The 19,869-nt window shown below is 43.0% G+C and overlaps 1 protein-coding gene across 3 annotated transcripts in view; it reads right to left on the reverse strand.

The window, feature by feature from the left end:
• Positions 1-16,266, reverse strand: part of kcnh4b (potassium voltage-gated channel, subfamily H (eag-related), member 4b) — a 61,718-nt gene extending 45,452 nt beyond the window's left edge. For all 3 annotated transcript variants that reach the window (XM_042083635.1, XM_042083637.1, XM_042083634.1), the window contains exon 1: positions 15,467-16,266. In XM_042083635.1, coding sequence (XP_041939569.1) covers positions 15,467-15,542 — 76 coding nt within the window. In that variant the 5' untranslated portion in view covers positions 15,543-16,266. The remainder of the gene's footprint in view (positions 1-15,466) is intronic.
• Positions 16,267-19,869: the final 3,603 nt, after the last annotated feature.

The raw sequence follows: 19,869 nt of genomic DNA on the forward strand, positions 1-19,869 counted from the left end.
TGATTTTTTTGCGACAATGATAGGAGACTGTAGTGTTGCAAAAGAATAGCAAATCAATTACATTACTTATTATTTTCCATGAGTCCTGAAGCAACCATTTTCAGCTACACAAACCCACAGCAGAAGTAATGTTGAATGACAATGACATTTGGAGTGAGAATGACATCCGTCAGCTGTGACGGACTGTGACGCACTGACAACACTAGGTTTCTCCTTCCACTTCAGCACCATGGAGAGCTCTAAGGGTGTCTCAATTGTGATATGGATGAGTGTGTCTGTGTGTGTGTGTGCGTGTGTGTGTGTGTGTGTGTGTGTGTGTGTGTGTGTGTGTGTGTGTGTGTGTGTGATGCATGCGTATGAGTGTTGGTGTGTTGATGTCTATGTGTGTGTGAGTGTCAGCATGTTCGTGAATTGTGAATGGCAATGGCCACAAGTGACTCACTGGATCCTGACAGGATGCTCCTTTCAATTCAGCACCATGGACAGTCCCATGAGCATCTGGACTGGACAATGTGCTATGTGAAATGTGTGTGTGTGTGTGTGTGTGTGTGTGTGTGTGTGTGTGTGTGTGTGTGTGTAATGTGTAAGTGTCTGCATGTGTGTAAGGATGTTTTATTGACCCCCAACTCTGCATGCCTATGCCGTGGGGAAAGTGACCTTAACAGTGTTCAGAGACACATCCCTAGTGAAGCATATCATCGAGAGCCTTGCAAGCTGGAAACACATACTGTAGTGTGTAATAGTGTTAGATTAGGGTAATTGTCTGTTTGTGTGTGTGTGTGCGTGTGTGTGTGTGTGTGTGTGTGTGTGTGTGTGTGTGTGTGTGTGTGTGTGTGTGTACACCTCCGTACAGTCACGCCGCATCCCTCTACACTGGGCAGCTGAACCACCAGAGGGTCGTGCATCAGCACAGTCTGACACCAAAGCACCGCTTAACACCCAACCATCAGACAAGCTGCCACAGGCTACGCAATTGGAACAAATCACATCCACACACAAAGCCTGATGCACATTGAGAACAGCCTGTACACCAACACTCCTGTTCCTGAAGTCCTCATATTATCTATCTCACAACAACCTCAACACTAAACATAACAATAACAATACAATATAATGACATAAAGTATCTAATAGTCTGTGTGTGAAAGGAATCTAAGCCTAGAGCCATCTGAAAGGTATAAGAATGCAAAAGACAAATGATCCATCTGAACAATTACAGTAAAAAAAAACATGTTTACTGATTCCGCTTCGTGAGTGCAGTGGTTCCTGTTCGCCATGACTTTAGTGGCTGAAAATAACAACTTCTCTCTGAAAAACTCCCACACTCCCTCGCTCTCTATTCTTGAGTCTAGTCTGTCTGACACAGACATATGCAGTACAAAAGCAGTGACACACACACACACACACACACATGACTCTAAAGCACATGTAAGGATGCTTTGGGATTTGTAAGGAAACCAGATGGACCTTTAAGACTCAATGGAAGCTCTCCAGCTAAAGACAGGACACAGAGCATAGGAGAAATAGAACCCCCCACCACCAGCCCCTCACCCCCCCCCCTCTCTCACACACAAACACACACACACATATGTTGTGCACATAGACAGAGAAAAGCTATTTAATTGCCTGTCTCCTAAAGAAGCAATCCTTTAGGGAGAGGGGACTGAAGAGTGTATCAAGCAGTGCTAGTCACAGAGGAATCACAGAGGTGCAGTGAACAGGGAAGAGGCAGATGAGGAGGTGTGTGTGTGTGTGTGTGAGTGTGTGTGTGTGTGTGTGGGGGGGGGGGGACGGGGCTTATGCTGCCACTGAAACTATTACCTTGACAACAAGTCACTGAGAGACTCTGCGCTGTGAAAAATCTGTCTTCCTCTCTGTCTCTTTTCCTCTCTTCCTCCCTCGCTCCCTTATCTCTCTTTCTGCTTCAGTCTCATTCTATCTCTTCCCCTCCTCCCTTCCTCGCTCTTCTTTTCTCTTCATCTCACTCTCTTCCTCTTTTCTCTCTCTTCCTGTCTATCTTTCCCTCATTTTCATCTACCCCGCCTCTCTCTCTCTCTCTCCCTCTCTCTCTGTCTCTCTCTCTCTCTCTCTCTGTCTCCCTCTCTATCTCTCTCCCTCTCTCTCTCATGTTCTGGTTGAAATCCAAGACCAGTCACTGCTTTCATTTGGCGTTTAGAAGCCTCTAATGAAAAGGCTGCAGCTGCAGCTTTGGAGTATCTGCTTTTCCTGTAACTCCGTTTAGTGCGTGTGAAGTCCAGTAGCATCAAATGCCCCGCTGATGATGAGAGCTCACCTCCAAATGTTAATGAGAACTGAAGCTATGCTATGAACACTGGCTAACTGGCTCCACATCACACTTGGTGGCACTGTGGGTAGTCACTGTTAGCTTTCTTAAGACATTCTCAAAACACTAATATAAAGGAAGCCTAACGAAGAGGTAGACATATACAAGTCTAGCTCAGTGATATATTTTACATACAAAATGCTAGGTCAGCGATATATTCTAAAAAGACCTGTAAGCCGACAGTATGATTCTAAGGATGTAGGGATGACTGAAGTCTACAATCTGGTAGGCCCTCCCACCAAATTACAATACCAATCAAAGTGCTGAGGTGCCAGAATATGTGAGTGTGTTTGTGTGTAAATGTGTTTGCTTGCTTGAGTGTTTTAAGGTGTGTAAGTGTGTGTGAGTGTACTGACAATGGCATTTGTGTGTGTTGTATGAGCTTGTGTGTATTTTCATGAGGAAGTGAAATTCACCAGTAGCTTTACTGTATGTAGACCAGCCCCAAGTCCTTTCTCTCTCTCTCTCTGCTCCATATTTCCAGCTACTCTATAGTACATCTTGTGCTGCAGCTAAAAAGTTCACAATTCTTCCTAGTCTGTTTCAGGCTCTATATCAGGCCACCAAAATGGGACAGAGCAATGGTATGGACAAACCCACGCGCTTACACAACATCGTAGCGCCCAATAATGCTGACAAAACTTGTGCTTTAGCCCTCCCGAAACAAAGCATGACGACAGCTGTTTTGGGCAAAAATGCTGACTCAGCTATGTGGGGCGACATGCTCAGTAGGGGAGTATAACTGCCAAAGAAAGTTAAATGAATGTGATACTTCTCGGCAGGTCATCAAGAATAATCTAAGGAAATGTGTTGGGTCTACCAAGGACACAGCACACTCTGAACCATGGGAGGGACATTTATTGCACTCCGATAATCAAATTCCAGGTCAATTAATTCCATTTTCAATCACAAGGAATCAGTTTCAGTTACAATAATGTATCTACTCATAGTTACAAATTCAGTGGTCCATGAAGAAAGTCATTTACAGCTTGAGGATCTCCCTGTACCTCTGCACTGAAAGCTTAGGCCTATTTATTATGACCGCCGCTTCGCTGCGCGGCGGTCATATAGGTTTAGTCAGAATTTTTTTTTTTTTCTTTTTTTTTTTTTTCTTTTCGCATGTCCAAATTTCCGTCAAGGATTCCCGGGACACTGTAAGACCGGGGTACACGAAACTTGATGGGCATGTAACCCCACATGGATAGCATGGAACCTTCGTTTTTCGTTTTGATCTGTAGCCCCCCCGCTGGACTGGACCCCCCGAAAGGAGGGTAGGGCAGACACAGTTTTCTGTGAATATCTTGAGATTCTTGAGATGTTAGATTATGTGTAAGTTAAGTACAGAACTGACTGTGCGGCCAAATTTTTGTCTGTGCTCCTAAATTTTTTAACTTGGGCGCACAAGTGCTCCTGAATTTTTTTTTTTAGTGTAGAGCCCTGAAGCATGTTAGAAGCCCTTTACAGTGTCTTGTCTTGATCTTCTCCCCATGGAGGAATAGCAAATGGCTCTACTTGAAACTTTCTTTTTTCATTTCTGTTTGAAGAATTCGGCAAATAGAAATTCATAGGGGTGGTTCTTGCAAACATGCAAACGTTCTGAATGTGGCCTTTCAGCATTCCACTTTGAGAACATGCTGAGAGTCCTAGGTATCACTGCACTGAGTAATGAAATCGGCCATCTTTAATAACAGCCCTGCTTTTTCTTTGCCAGCTTTACCTTTAAGATGGTCCTGTCTGTAAAACGTTGCCATGGTTAAAAGCAAAAATGAGATCGAAAATTATTTTAATTATTTTAATTAATTTATAAATATTGTTTCTTATTTTAACCATGTTGTCAAAACACACTTTTCAAACCTTTCTGCTCTTGACAATAAGAGGCCAATTTCTCGCTTATCTCTAGAGCCACACCTGTGTGGCAGCACATAATTAACTTAGGGCACTCTTGTGCCTCGTCTCCAAGATGCATATTAGCACAGCCTCAGCCTGGATAGCTGAAAAGCTGTAGGAATAGAGGAACTGAAGTAGGTCCACTTCATCTCAAGGTTTAGGAACCCTGAGATCTTGGGCAAAGTGAAAAATTGGTCTTTTCTTCAGAGAGAGAGACACACATACACAAATGCATGAACAACTCAAATGATGCATCAAAATAAAGCACAAAGACCATATTGAGTCACTTCTTTGTGACGCACAATCATTAAATCTCAAGAAAGATTACTTCCTTGTGCAAACAAAATGTTGTGGAGACAGGGTTCATTTCTTCTATATGCAAAAGAAATTGTGATTGTAAGAGGAAAACAAGGCGAGAGACAATGTGTTTTTACTTCACAACGCACTTGTTACGATTAATTTGTGCAAGGCTGTAATACAACTTAAGTGCACTTGAGGACAAAACATCCTACTTGCGCTAATAGGGGGAATTTAATGCTACAGCTCCAACACTTTGACATGGCATCCCATAAATCCATAATGGTTTGTGTGTGCACAGATCTATGTGTCTGTCCAGTCACTGACTGCACTTCTGTATATGCGGGAGCTTCTGAGGACAAGTCGTCCTGTGTACTGTAACAGTGAGGGGGTCATCTGATGCTGCGGTCTCTGCAACACGTTGAAGTGCCCTCCCTAAAATCTGTTCTATCTATCTATCTTCCCTCGTGAGTGAGTCTCTGATGACAACACCAGCTGCTCAGTACACACCATGTCCGTACGATCTCGCTCTCTCTCCCTCTTTCTCTCGCTCTCTCTCTCTCTACTCTCTCTCTACTCTCTCTCTACTCTCTCTCTACTCTCTCTCTCTACTCTCTCTCTACTCTCTCTCTCTACTCTCTCTCTACTCTCTCTCTACTCTCTCTCTCTACTCTCTCTCTACTCTCTCTCTCTACTCTCTCGCTGTAAATCTTTTTCATGTTAATGATATCCAAGTTTCTGAAAAACTATGGTGTGTTGGAGGAGCTTTGTGGATGGCTGGGGTAGACGGGGTTTTGATGTTTAAAATGTTTAGATGTATGATTCTATCTATTTATCTGCCATTGTATCTGTTTGTCTATCTGTCTCTCCAGCTTGCTCTAAAATATCTACACTACAAATGTGTTTTACTGGCATGGCAAATCATGCGTTGTATTGTCAAAACATTCACAGGGACAATATAAAACACATATACAGAGATGTATGAAAACATATATAAACATGTAAAAACGCTCTCTCTTGGTCTTTCTTTGTCTATCTCCTTTTGTCTGCCTTTCTCCAAAACAGCAACCCTATCATTGAGCTTGCTCAAATGCCTCCCATTGTGCTGTGCAGCTGTTGTGATGGAATTGTTGTCATTTGCACTTTTGTTGTTCATTTCTTCATTTTTATATGGAAAACAAAATGTTCTTTTTTCTTAAGAGCCATTTCAGTTGATTTATGAATCAGGTCTACTGTTGGTAATATTACCATTACATAACCAACTGGAATTGATGCTTACAAGTTGATGTATGCAAACAAACACACACACACACACACATACAAACAAATACATACAAATACCCTCACACAGACAGACGCAAAGGATATCACTTGAATTAGAGAGTAGATGGTTGGAGATTGAGTGAAAGAATGAGTGAGAAAAAGAAAGAATGAAAGAAGATGTTGATTCTGCTGCCCTCGAAGCACAAATCCTCTTATGGTGGAGACCTCCGCTGCAGCATCCTCTCTCACTCTTAATTACACATCTGCAGGGCTCACTATAATCTGTGTGTGTGTGTGTGTGTGTGTGTGTGTGTGTGTGTGTGTGTGTGTGTGTGTGTGTGTATGTGTCTTTCTGTGTGGATATGTGTGTGATACATTTTTGTTGTGGCTTGTCTATGTGTTTATGTGTCATCTTATATACATATGATATTTATATATGACAGTTATATGTGTGTGTCTGTGTGTGTTTGATGGTATATGTGGTGTGTGTGTGTGTGTGTTTTATACTGTGTTACACACATGCGCAGTGTGTTGTTATCAGACCCCACTGAGACCCAGTGTTAATTTGATAAACGGGTCCAAAAAAGCTACGTGTGTGGGGCCATATGTATGTGTGTGTGTATGTGTGTGTGTATGTGTGGCGTGCGTGTGTGTATTTCACTCCCTATTGAAAACACACCAATGGAAAGCAATATGCCTTCAGAATAGAATGAATAAGAATTCTATCTATGTTTCATAAACTGAGTCTTTCAGTTTATATTTGATTTCTGTTTACATTCAATACATTTGGATATTGCAATAATTCTGCAAATGGATGTACAGCATCATACATTATATCAGAGTATGTTATGAGAAATAGATTGAGCTTCCCTCATGACTTGCTGTCAGTCAAACAATAACTGATCTATTGTGTGTGTGTCTTGCTCTCCCCACAACACATGCTTAAGGCAGGGATCACACTGGCCACGGCAAGCGGCAGGCTGTTCTCTATCTTGTTCTCTATGGTTCCGCAGTGGAACGGTTGCAGCGCTAGCGGAACAGTGGCAGCGCTAGCGTAATGCTAGTGTTAAACAAGCTGAGCGTTGAACTTGGTCCAACTTTCAAATCACAATGCGAGACTTATTATGGTCTGAGCGTTGTGTCACGCTTATCGCTGCTGCTGGCCAGTGTGATCCCCACCTAAAGGTTCTCTAAGCGCGGCTGGGTGACGTCACTTCTGTTGGCGTTTCAAACAAAACAGAGAGCTAGCTCGCCCTTCCCTCCCTCCAGTGCAACTGAAACTGTCATGTACGCACATCTCATCGGTGATTGGCTTGAACAGATTGTTATGTTTCATGGTCCAGGCTGGACCAGACTGTTTATGTTGTGGTTTTTGGAGCCTGGGCTGTCCAAAGGTACCACGTTTTACAGCTTATTCAGGTATGGTACACTATGCAGTTATAGTCCAAAACCCTATTTCTCAAATTCAGTGAAATGCTTCTCACATTCCTCTATATGTCCTAATCAGTAAGCATACTGAAAAGAAAACAAGCCTTTGTACACAGTCCTGGCTCTCCAAATGGAAAACAAACATAGCTGCTCGATCCGTGCCATAAACAGCTCCAGATGATCAACACATAGCTTCAGGAGTACAGAGAGTAGGGTCAACACATAGCTTTAGGAGTACAGACAGGAGGGTCATACAGGGGCACAGAAAGGACAGTGTCCATTTGATTGACTGTTTAACTCATAGATCCACAACCTTTGGCTAGATATACAGACACTACTTTCAACAAAGTGTTACAGCATTTAGAGGCACACCAATGCAAACAATCTTCAAACAAGTGCAATATGAGGCAACCACAGTATAAATTAGTACAATATGCAGCATGTCCAGATGAATGGCACATTATAAAATGTCCGATATTTAGCCTGTCTGGCTCAGCTTCCAGCCTATCCAGCTGATGTCTTCTAATCCATTTAAAGGCTCAAGGGGCCTGCCTAGCACCCCATTCATTGGCAACTGTTTTTTTTTATTTCCTCAATCCTTTTACAGAGACAAACCTCTGGTCTGGACAGTACACATGTAGACAGAGGGAAAGGGAGGAGGATGGAGGGAGAGAGAGAGAGAGAGTGTATGTGAGAGAGAGATGGAGAAAGACAAAGTCAAGGGAGAGAGAAAAAAACAGCTTTTACTGTAGCTCTCACAGTTTGAGGTGAAAAAGAAAAAGGGAAGACAAATGTGTAATTCCACCAACAAGCTTTGGGGGTAAAAGACAAAAAAGCGAGTGAGGCAGAGATGGAGGGAGAGAAAAAAAGATACAGACCGATCGTCTCACATCTTGGCCCCCAGGAGAGTTTTAAAAAGAAGGACAGTTTCATTTGGGGCAAAAAGGTGTCAGGTGATCTCTTTTCCTCCCTCTCCCTCCTCCACTTAGCCCCGCACCCCCACGCCCCACGCCTGACAAGCTTCCTGACACACATACACACACACACACACACACACACACACACACACACATACATCCCCTCCACCCCACCACATCAATGCTGAGCTGGGGAGGGCTTTGAAAGGACCCCCTCCATTCATGGCCAGGGCCACAATGCCTGCTCATCAGTCCCTCCGGTGTGGACGCTGACTGCTGGGAGAGGCCTGCAAAGTGTGAGTGTGTGTGTGGGGGGGGGGGGGGGGGGGTTTACTGACGCTACCTGCGGCAAGAAGACAGAGTGGAGAAGAGAATCTTGGGGGGAGGGGGTCTTATCTCTGAATGCAGCTGGCTCAGACAACACACACATAGTCACTCACACACACACACACACACACAACACATAAACAGACAATACACACACACACACACACACACACACACACACATACGGATACTTTCCCTTCATTAGGGGTTCTTTCTCTCTCTCTTTCTCTCTCTCTCTCTATGTGTGTGTGTGTGTATGTGTGTGTGTGTGCATGTGTCTACGAGTCTGTCTGTGTGTTGTGTGTGTGTGTGTGTGTGTGTGTGTGTGCGTGCGTGCGTGCGTCTATGAGTCTGTGTGTGTGTGTGTGTGTGTCTGTGTGTGCAGGACAGCATAATAGGGAGCCTTCCTTTTATCCTCAACTTTGAATTGAGAATGCCACAGGAGCAGTGCCATGACTCACTATGTCCTCACGACAAGACCGCGTGAACCCCAACCTCACCACAAGACCGGCTTAACCCCCACCTCACCACAAGACCGCGTGAACCCCAACCTCACCACAAGACCGCGTGAACCCCCACCTCACCACAAGACCGCGTGAACCCCTATACAGGACTGGCTCAACCCCCACCTTACAACACGACCAGCTGATATTTTTTATTGACTGATTTTTATTTGACCATCTTGTTTTAAGATACGATACAGCTTCGGACCAAAACATAAAGAGTGAGGATAACACAGTAAAGCCCTGAGGCTTCTTCCCATTGAGGTCCCGTAGGAGAGAGGGAAAGGGTCAGCGACAGCAGACCAACACCAATCATTACATCCATCCTTCAATACATTAAATAATTCCTTTAAGACAAATCCGGGCATTTTTATCTCCAAAATCGTTTCCCAAACCCGACAAAAATTGATTCTATCAAATCGGAGATCTGCCCTGCCTGCAGCGCTATTGCTTATTACACATTGTTGAAGACATTCCTGTTCAACATGCACTTAGTTCTTTAAGCGCTTCTTATGCATTATGGTTTGTATAATATAGTTTTTTTTTCCCATTAGGCTGTTGATTAATTTGGCATTATTGTTTATTATTGATATTCTCCTTAATATAGTCTTACCATGTCATTGTTTTTTATTATTATTATTGATTGAATGGACATTATTGTTTATTATTGCTTTTTCCCTCATTTTCATTGCTTATTTTATTAGGCTATTGATTGAATTGATATTGTTGTTTATTATTGCTATTCTCCTTATTATATTATGTTGCTTTTGTATTTGTGTGTCGCTTTGGACAAAGGCATCTGCAAAATCCATTAACCATAACAAATGTGTATAATCTTTTTTTTTAATTATATCTTCCTACCCAAAACATCTGCTGGCAGGCCTGATCTGGCCCCGGGGCCTTATGTTTGACACCCCTGCTCTATATGCACTCTGGTTCTGGTTTCAATAGTGTTCATTCTACTGAAATTGCTCTTCTATCTGTGACTGAAGCATTGAGAATAGCTCAGTCCTCTGCTCAGTCATCAGTTTTAATTGCACTAGACTTATCTGCAGCCTTTGATACTGTAAACCATGACATTCTCCTTTCTACACTATCTGAACTGGGAATTTCTGGGAAAGCTCTTGACTGGTTTGAATCCTACCTTAAAGGGCGTTTGTTTCTTTCAACAGGGGTCTAAAGACATATCTTTTCAGCATACACTTAGTTAATTAAACGGTTCTTATGAGTTATGGTTTGTATATATTTTTCTATATAATATAAATATACGTTTTCTATATATTTATAGTATTTGTTTATTTTCATTAAGCTATTGATCATGGATATTGCATTGACATTATTGTTTATTATTGCTAAACTCCTTAATGTAGTCTTACCAACATTTTAAAACTGTTCACTGTTAATTTTAACTATTTTAATGTTTCTATTTGTAAGTCACTTTGGTCAAAACAAGTGTCTGCCAAATCCCATAAGAATAACCGTAAATACCACATCCATAATGCCAACATGGCTAGTGCCATGTCCACACCTGCTAAACACAGCTAAATAATTAGATCTGTGGTGTATAGGCCACAAGACAGACCCATACCACGATTTAAATGTATTGTATTTCCCTGAGGTCATCAAGTCAATTACAATAATGCACACTTATAAGTAGGGCGCAGATGATAAGATGATTGTACTTCATTTCTGCTATACTGTAAAACAATACTATTGCCTTGGGGTGTAGGTGACACCGTTAAATCAAATATGTGTGCCAAAAAGGTATACACAATATACCAGCGCGTGGTGCTTGGTATGGGTGACATTGGCAATTGTAAAGTAAAGAAAAGTAACTGTTTTTAGTCGCTTTTATCGAACATGACTCAGACTTGCAACTCTCAACCTGGATCGACTGATTGTCAGCTGGCTGCTCCACGCCCACAATTGCTCAGGGCAAAAGCTTTAAATTAAAACAGGCACCTGAGCCTCCCTGCAGTCAGAATCTTCAATGTTACCCATGCCTCAAGCAGACCTGACTTGGAATGGGTGTAATTAAAATGCTCTTGATAGGCTGAATCAGGTGTGTGTTAAACTAATTAGGAGCGCCACTGGTGAGTTTAGTCAGAGAGCGATGGAAAGGTGTGTGAATGTGTGTGTGTGTGGGAGGGGGGGGGGGGGGGGGGGGGGGGTTACTCCAGAATCTCCACAATGAAGAGGCACTGACCTAGGGCGCCATGCACGTCTGGGGCCTGTGGTAAGATATGATAGCCAGGGGTGGGCACGGTGAGGTGGGGGGAAAGTGAGGGCTGTTCCAAGGGTCTTGTACTGACAGGGAGCCTCATAGAGCATAATGGCTACCCAAAGGAAAATGTGTTGACTTGTAAAATGTGTTTTCCTTGCCTCATGAGAAATAAATCAGCACTTATTAAAATCTCACTTGTTTCTCCTAAAGGAGCGAAATAAGGAGAGAAGAGAATAAATAAGGCGAGAAAATAATAAAATCAGAAGAAACCAGTATTTTGAGATATGAAGTTAAACTTAAATTGAATTTTTTTTCTAAATCTTTCCTTATCTAGATTTATTTCTCCTGAGGGGCCTCATTGCTTTGTGCTAACATTGCAATTAATGGGGGGGTGGGGGGGGGGGGGTATATTCCTTAAGGATTACGCACTTCTGGTGAGAGCCCCATAGGTAGCAGTCATTCCATACACATTTAGTTTGCTGCTGCCGATGAAGTAGGCTACTTTTAATAAAGCAACACTACATTTGAGCATATTGCCATGCAGCTGTCGTGACATGCATTGCACTGCTCCCACTGTCGAGGAACATCAATTGTCACTAGGCCTAGGCTACTTATTGTTCTTTTCGGCTAATGTAGTTAATTGCTTGCATATCGTGTTTCATAGGTTTACGGCACAGAATCGTGTCCATTGTGTTGACTTGTCATCACCTCCAGCATCACAATGTCATGAAACTCTAGTGAGATGATGTAGGCTAACCATATAATTGTAGGCCCTCCTATATAATTTTACAATGATAACAACGTTACAAAATAACAATGACTAGTTTTTTATGACTGCTACATCTACAGGGGAACGCATGGCACTGTAGGCTACCTAGCTGCAGGAAAGACTGTACAATGTTGTTGTACCCAAAGCATTGTGCATTGCACAATAGGCTATATTGTGCAATGCAGCCACAATGCCACAATGTAGGCTATAACTACTTTTTTAACAAACAATACAGACAGGACATACCTCTTTTAAAGTAGATGTATTGATGTTGAAGGTGAGCAGAGGGAGCACTTAAAGTCAACACTATCCACCTGAAGCATTTTGGAACAATAACATGAGCATTAAGTCACTTAACATATAAGCATTTACAGTCATGTAGAATGACTGCTAATTTGCTGTCAGTATCACTTTCGATTGCCACGGAGGGATGTGGTCTCCCGGGCAACGTGGGGAGCTATTTTCAGCCGCGGGCGTATTGCCACCCAGAAGGTCCTCTACACAGCTCCGCGCGCAAGCAGTGCGGCGTTCTTCAGGAGTGTGAAGGCCATGCCAGTTTACAGGCTTCCTTCAGCTACAACTCTTACAGAATTTGACTCGGATATGTTCCGTTTTTCAGAGAATATCCCCTTTCTCATTTTGCCGAGATATTTTCATTTGACCCTCAGATTCAGTGAAAATCGAAGTTAATAAACCCCCTTATCTCACAAGTGCGATTTATGCATTACACTTGTCGGATCTATATCTTATGAAAAACTATGTCACATGCGCCTGCCCTTTTGGGGATGGAGGTTGTTGCCTTAGGGTAAGATAGAAAGTAATTTCAAATGGTTGCCATAATTTGAATCCATATTTTTTCTATTTCACACGGGCAGGTCTAGGCCTATTTGTAGATACATTTAAAGTATAGACAATACAGATGTTTAACCATCCAAAATCTCACCCCAAAATGATTTATTATACCTATGTGCACTAGATTGTCAGTGAATGATTTTTTCACAATTTGTTCAAGAAATAGTTTGTGGGGTGGCATAAATAGTCATGTACTTTCCCAGTCCCATGCATGCCCTTGAATGAACTGAACAAAACTCTGTGTGTGTGTGTGTGTGTGTGTGTGTGTGTGTGTGTGTGTGTGTGTGTGTGTGTGTGTGTGTGTGTGTGTGTGCCCGTGTAACCATGCAGGTAAACTAGGGACATCTCAACATGTACAACCCACGCCTGCGATCAAGCTCCCCAGGGTCCATTGATCATTATTAGACTAATAGAGCTTGTCTCGTCTCCCCCTATCAAAGCAGCAGGGCCGCCAAGGTCTGTGTTTCATCTCCATTTAGAGACGAGCAATGGCCACCAAATTGCACTATCCCACTACCAGGAAACACCTCAAGGTCCTGCGATCCTGGACTCGCCTTTAATGTGTCACTGAAGACAACACAATGACACCAGATGCTTCTTTGTGTCTAGTCGCTGAAGGCCTCTGCTCTTAAATTCTCCTTGCCTTTATGTTTTGGCACTATGCATTTTCCTAAACATCCATTATATATTTGTCAACAGTGCATTCCTTCTTTATTATTAGGGTTTTGCTATGATAATTGGTGAGGTATAGTATCTATTACATGTCCTTGTGCCAGATAAACAAGAGAATCACACAAATTGGCACTCAGGAAGGTGAGAGAGAGAGAGAGAGAGAGAGAGAGAGAGAGAGAGAGAGAGAGAGACAGTGAGAGAGAGAGGGGGGGGGGAATTGACAACATGCAAACACAGATCCCTTGGCACTTGTAGACAAATAACCTCTCCAGAGAGCCCTCACTCCAGGTTCAAAACAAATGGGAGAGATGGAGAGAAAATGAGCGAGTGGGAGAGAGGAGGAGAGAAGAGAGGAAGCGTGTGAGGCTGCAAGAATGGACCAAGTGAACAATGCACGGTCTGAGCTGTTAAGTTGTTTCTAGTAAATATATGGATATGATCTGAGGCCTATTGTGATAGAGGAAGCTTTTCTCTGCTCAAGTGTTATTCATAATCAATTTGTACTGTTTTGTAAATAAAAAAGAAAAGCAAAAAAAGCATAGGGATAAGTTGCCAAATAATTATTTACATAGAAATAAAGGTCATTGTATAATTCATTTGATACAAACAATTGTTGGCATACAGAAATGATAGAGAACAATAGTTAACCCAAGTGGTTAGAAATATACAGCTAAATTAGAAAACCAGGGTGAGAATGTTATGTTATGAAATGGGATTGAGTTTATATACATATATTATTTGTAATCAACAGCAGTTTTTATTAAAGATGTGTGAAGTGTGTGGGACAGCGTGAGAGACTGTGCACCCTCAGTGCATGCTATAATGATTACATCACCACATTTCATGAAAGAAACATTCACACACTCTCTCTCGGAACACATTCTCATTCTCATTCAGATAATCTCTCATTCAATCTGTTGTACAGTTCAGCTGAATAAACACTGGCCCCCGGTCTCAGCGTCCCTCTCTTAAAACCAGACTGATGGCTGCCAAGTCTCTTAACTCTCTGCCTCATCTCATAAAGCTTATGTCCCCACACACAGACATGTGCATTGTGTCATCCCAGAACAAATCATGTCTTTTTCCCTTAGAAAACCACACTAAGCAGAGCTGCATATGACTGCGCAACACAATATAAACTACCTTACTATTTCTCTGTCTCAAGGCAAAGCAACTCAACGTTATACACAAAATTCATACGCAGAGACAATTCAATATGCCTGCCATAAATAAAAGCAAGAAGACTACATAATGAGTCATTACTACACTACACTGCTGTCAATCTTATCTTAACACTCAGGAGTCCAAGGCCTGTCAACCACTTTTTAGGTATTCTAACACGCCTTGATATTTTGATTACCTTGAAATTCCTAAAAACATTGATCCAAAAGTGCTACAGGTTCGGATTACTCTTGATCTTTAAGTTACATTAATTATAGTATCCGTTTTACGCCACTTCTACTTTCCTCGACATGCAGACCTGCTGTACAAATGGCAACTTCTACTAATAAACTGCCTGGTTCTGTGGTTCAAACAACCTTCATGGCTCAATGTGAGGCTATCCTCGATTAAACCAGAAAGTGGGACATCACAACTGTGGCCATGCACCGCACTTTCAATCACATATCTTTTTAAAAGAGCTGACTACCGTGCAACCACATTAACAAGACAATTTGTCAAGTTATAACCTGGATTCTCTGTAAACAAACCTTTTCCTTTTTCCGGATAATCTAAATATTTTAACAGTGTGGGACACTTTCAGATTCAGCAACATAGTTCAATAGTATCCTAAACTGCATGAGGATAAAGGACAATTTTAAACACAGAGAGTCTAGGAATTTTATACTCAAAGAGTGTAAGATAATATTGGGTGCCACCTCATAGTCCTTTGCTGATTTTTATAACAGACTTCACCAGTCTGTGATTGCAGAGTGACTGTAGGTGTCAGTGACCTACGTGCGAAGGTTCCGCTGGGATACTCACGAGTTCCGTCGAAACGCGTGGCGATGGTGTCCAGAAACGTGTTCTGGGGCGCCAGCAGCCCTTTCATGACCGGCATGGTGCCGCCGTCGGTCCTCAGACGCTGCGGGAACGTCGGTGGTCAGCCCCCACGCCAGGAGGTGAGGGGTCAGAGGTCACAGAGATGCTGTCATGGGGCACTGGGGGAGCATGGAGAGAGAAGGGGGAAGAGTGTTGCCCTACCCTACCCCCATGGAGTCCAGCCTCCACTGCACTCCACCAAATGCCCGGCTTTGCCACTTGCCACCGCTGATCACCGGACTCCTTCCACTGGATCCACTCGACTGATGGTCCACCGGATCTCCCCCAATGGTTCACTCAAAAGGCGATTTCTGTTGGATCTGCAATCCCTCACATGGATTGCGAAACCCACACCGTACCGAAGCACATTGCTTTCCTCAGGAATGTAGAAGTTTGTCAGTTGAAAGCCCAACTCCTTCCCTCTTGCTTCTCTCCTCCAGCCTTCTCCTCTTTCACTCCCTGAAATTTCTAAGGAAACAACAAAACAACAAAAAAAAGGCAATATAAAGGAATGAAGGTGTGTGTGCGTGTCCTCCCGAGTAGCCTGCTCAGGTGTGTGAGAGGGAGGCTGTTGCTGTGCCTGTGCTCTGGTGGTCGGAGCGCTGCTGGGTGGATGCGCTGGCTACGGAGCCACTCTGCTTCTGTCTGACGCTGCACTCCATGTGCGCCACCGTGCTCCTGTCGCCGTCGAGTCTGTTCCACTCCCTCAGAGAGCACTGTTTTTGCGCTTGCTCTTTTTCTCTTTCTCTCTCTCTCTCTCTCTCTCTCTCTCTCTCTCTCTCTCTCTCTCTCTCTCTCACACACACACACCCTCTCTGTCTCCCTCTTTACTGTCTAAGCCTCTCTCTCACACATACACACACAATCTCTTCCTCTCTTCCTCTCTCTCTCTTCCTATCTTGCTCACTCTCTCTGTCTCTCTCACACTGACTCTCTCTCTCTGTCTGTTTTTATCTCTCCCCCTCTCACATACACTATATCGCTTTCTTTCTCTTTCCCTCTCTTTCTTGCTCGCTCTGTCTCTCTCACAGTCTCTCTCTCTCTCTCTCTCTCTCTCTCTCTCTCTCTTTCTTCCTCTCTCCCGACTGTCAAGGAGCTACTGAGGCATAACAGAGGCAGAACAGTTGCATCTTTCCAATCTCTCTCTCTCTCTCTCTCTCTCTCTCTCTCTCTCTCCCCCTCTCTCTCTCCACCTCTTTCCCTCCTCCCCCTCCTCAGTTACCACCACCACCTCCCCCTCCTCCCTCCCTCTCTCTCCAATCCCTCTTTCATTCCGTCCAGTTGTGTTTAGCCAATGAGATTTACTAGACACAGTCATAGAAACGTATGTAGACACACACACACACACACACTTACAAATACAAATACAAACACACACACACACACACACTTACAAATACAAATACACACACACACACACACACACACACACACACACACACACACACACACACACACACAGAGCCCGCTGAATGAATGTCCCAGGAGACTTTACACAGACAGTGGAAAAAGAACACTGAAATTGCTGAATAAAGAAAAACTGGCTCATTAATACAAACAAATAAAACACAAGCCCTGTCATCAGCACAGAGAGCATGAATTCAAATACAGCATCATTACAGTAACACAGTAGGGCTGTGTATTTGCAAGAATCTGATGATACAGCAGCATCAGGATACGAAAATGAACCACTGTCGGCCATGAATCTTTGTTTGCAAGCTATTCATTAAAAACCAATACAGTGCAATACTCAAGTGTATCAACATTGAAATAGAGAATAGTGACAGCATTATTGCAGTATGCTGTTGAAGTACTTTAAATAAAAAAAGGTAATTTATTTTTCTGTGGTTGCCTATTCTTCCTCTGGCTCTGTTTCTGAATCAGCAGTGGTGCTGATCTGTAAGAGTTCTACTGGATATGGGCTCCTACAGTCAAACACTTCTGAACTGGGCTGCCACTTCAAACTTCCCCACTTCCTCCTTCTTCATCCCACTGCTAAGAACGCGATCAACATTGGTGTCCTCGTCAGTCATTCAATTTAGTGTTCAGTTACTAAGAAATAATTCTGATGGCTGAACCCAAAGGATCACTCGGAGCACACAAATACGTTTTGGAGTACTTCATGAGTGCAAACCCATTGTGGATTCTACGGTCCTGTTCCATGAACACTGAGGGGCTCGGGCACAAGGGATCTCTTTTTATTTCAAATAATTGTCCTCCTTTGACCAACAATACCTGGTCATTCTACATAGCCGTAATAACCGGAAGGTTATTGTATGGACAAGGGGCTGACTCCACAGGCTGGGAGGATTGCCTGATGGTGTCCAGGGTCTGGCAACCATATCATCCTTGTTATTCATATTCCACCAAGATATCTGCTCCATCCTCCCCCTTGGCTTGGCCCCTGTCTCTCTCTCTCCCTCTCTCTCAACCTCTCTCTCTCTCTCTCTCTGTCTCTCTCTCTCTCTCTCTCTGTGTCTCTCTCTCTCTGTCTCTCTGTCTCTCTCGTCGAAGAATTAAAGTCAGAAATGAAAAGCCCAAGGAGAGGGATTAGGAGGATAAATGCAGGGAATGTTTTTTAGCTGAGACTCTAAGCCAAATCGCCACAAAACAAACGCAGGAGATCTTAATTCACTGAGCCCTCACTCGCTTTGGCGTTTCCTCTTTTTAATTCACCCTCTGCCCCCCTCCCCTGATGCGCCATCCAGAATTCCGTGTTTTAATTCACACTGGACTTAATTTCACCCCTCCTTCTCGCCCAGTGCCTCTCTCTCTCTCTCTCTCTCTCTCTCTCTCTCTCTCTCTCTCTCTCTCTCTCTCTCTCTCTCTCCCTCCCTCCCTCTCTCTCTGATAGCTGTAATAATACCTTAAGTTCCTGGCAGAAATCTTAACCTGTCTGCTAGCAATATCTCATCTCCATGTGAAATTGCACACATTTCTCTAAAGTCTAAAAGTATGTTTCACATTCATTCTCCTATTAAATTATATAATGACAGCAATTATGTCTCACCTCTAATTCACTCAACAGTTTCCCGTAGTCTCTTTTTTGCTAAATATACAAACATACACAAAGTTCAAAATAAACAAAATAGAGTAAACATAACTGACATAATTATATAATCAGAGGATGCAGCACACATGACAGAATAAAGATGATTAGGATATTTGTTTTACATTTCATTTCCCAATAAAATTAATTTACACTTGTTTTTTTTTTCTCGCACAGTGTGAGTTATGAATCTCACAATTATAAAAATGGCCCAAGGTATTAGAGGTTTGGAGCTGAATTACATTATGACAGAAAATACATTCCTTTCCAGGCAGGAGAGTAGGGCGCCATGGTCACTTGCTTCTGTGAAACAGCTCCCTCTCCCTCCCTCCCTGTCGGTCTGATGTCTGTCTGTCTGGCTCATTTGTCGTGTGTATCTGTGTTTCATCATGTTCTTACCTTTCTCATCCTCTTCATATTTCACACTGCTTCTCCTTTTTTCTCTTGCTGAAACACATGCTATACACAAGCACACAGACAGACACTGACAGACACGCACGCACGCACGCACGCATGCATACACACGCACACGCACACACACACACACAGCCTGCTCCAGTATTTAATTTCTCCCACTATCTTTCTCTCATATTTCATCTCTCTGTCCTCATCTCTGTCCCCACCTGTAAGGGCGCCCAAAGGCTACAGCATTCGATAGGGACGGAGGTGCAACGCTCCCCTAACTGTACATCATGAGTGAGCCGCGAGAAGATGAGAGCGAGTGTGAAAGAATACGTGCTGATGAGATGAGGAGACGAAAACAAGCAGAAACAAAACCAACATAGTGAAATACAGAGAGAAGAGATGGAAAAATACAGAAATAAAGGGGAAAGAACTAAACAGCAGGAAGACGGTCAATGAGATATGACAGTCAGATTGTATCAGGGAGAGGCAGAACACAGACAGAATGGACAGCAATAGAATGAGAAGACAGATAGAACGGAAAAATACAGAAACAAAAGAAAAAATTGCTGAAAGGAAAGACAGAAAAGATATTATAGTAAGATTGTATAAAGAAGAGATAGCAGGAACAATAGCTGGATTGAGAAAGATTACAAGAGGCAAAGACGACAGGGGAGAATGTGTGAATGAAAGTGTCAAACACGAGTAAAAAGAGAGAATGAGAGACTTTAGAGAAAGTGAAAATCAAGGATATAGGGAGAGAAAGAGAGAGAGAGAGGTTCAGAGAATGGGTTTAAAAAGGGACAGATGTATCAAGAGAGTGTGAGAAAGACAGAGACAGAAAGAGAAAGAGTGATAGTGTGACAAAGATAGAGCAATAGAGAGAAAGATAGTG

This window comes from Alosa sapidissima, chromosome 24 (genome assembly GCF_018492685.1).
Source record: "Alosa sapidissima isolate fAloSap1 chromosome 24, fAloSap1.pri, whole genome shotgun sequence".
In the NCBI taxonomy this organism is placed as follows: Eukaryota; Metazoa; Chordata; class Actinopteri; order Clupeiformes; family Clupeidae; genus Alosa; species Alosa sapidissima.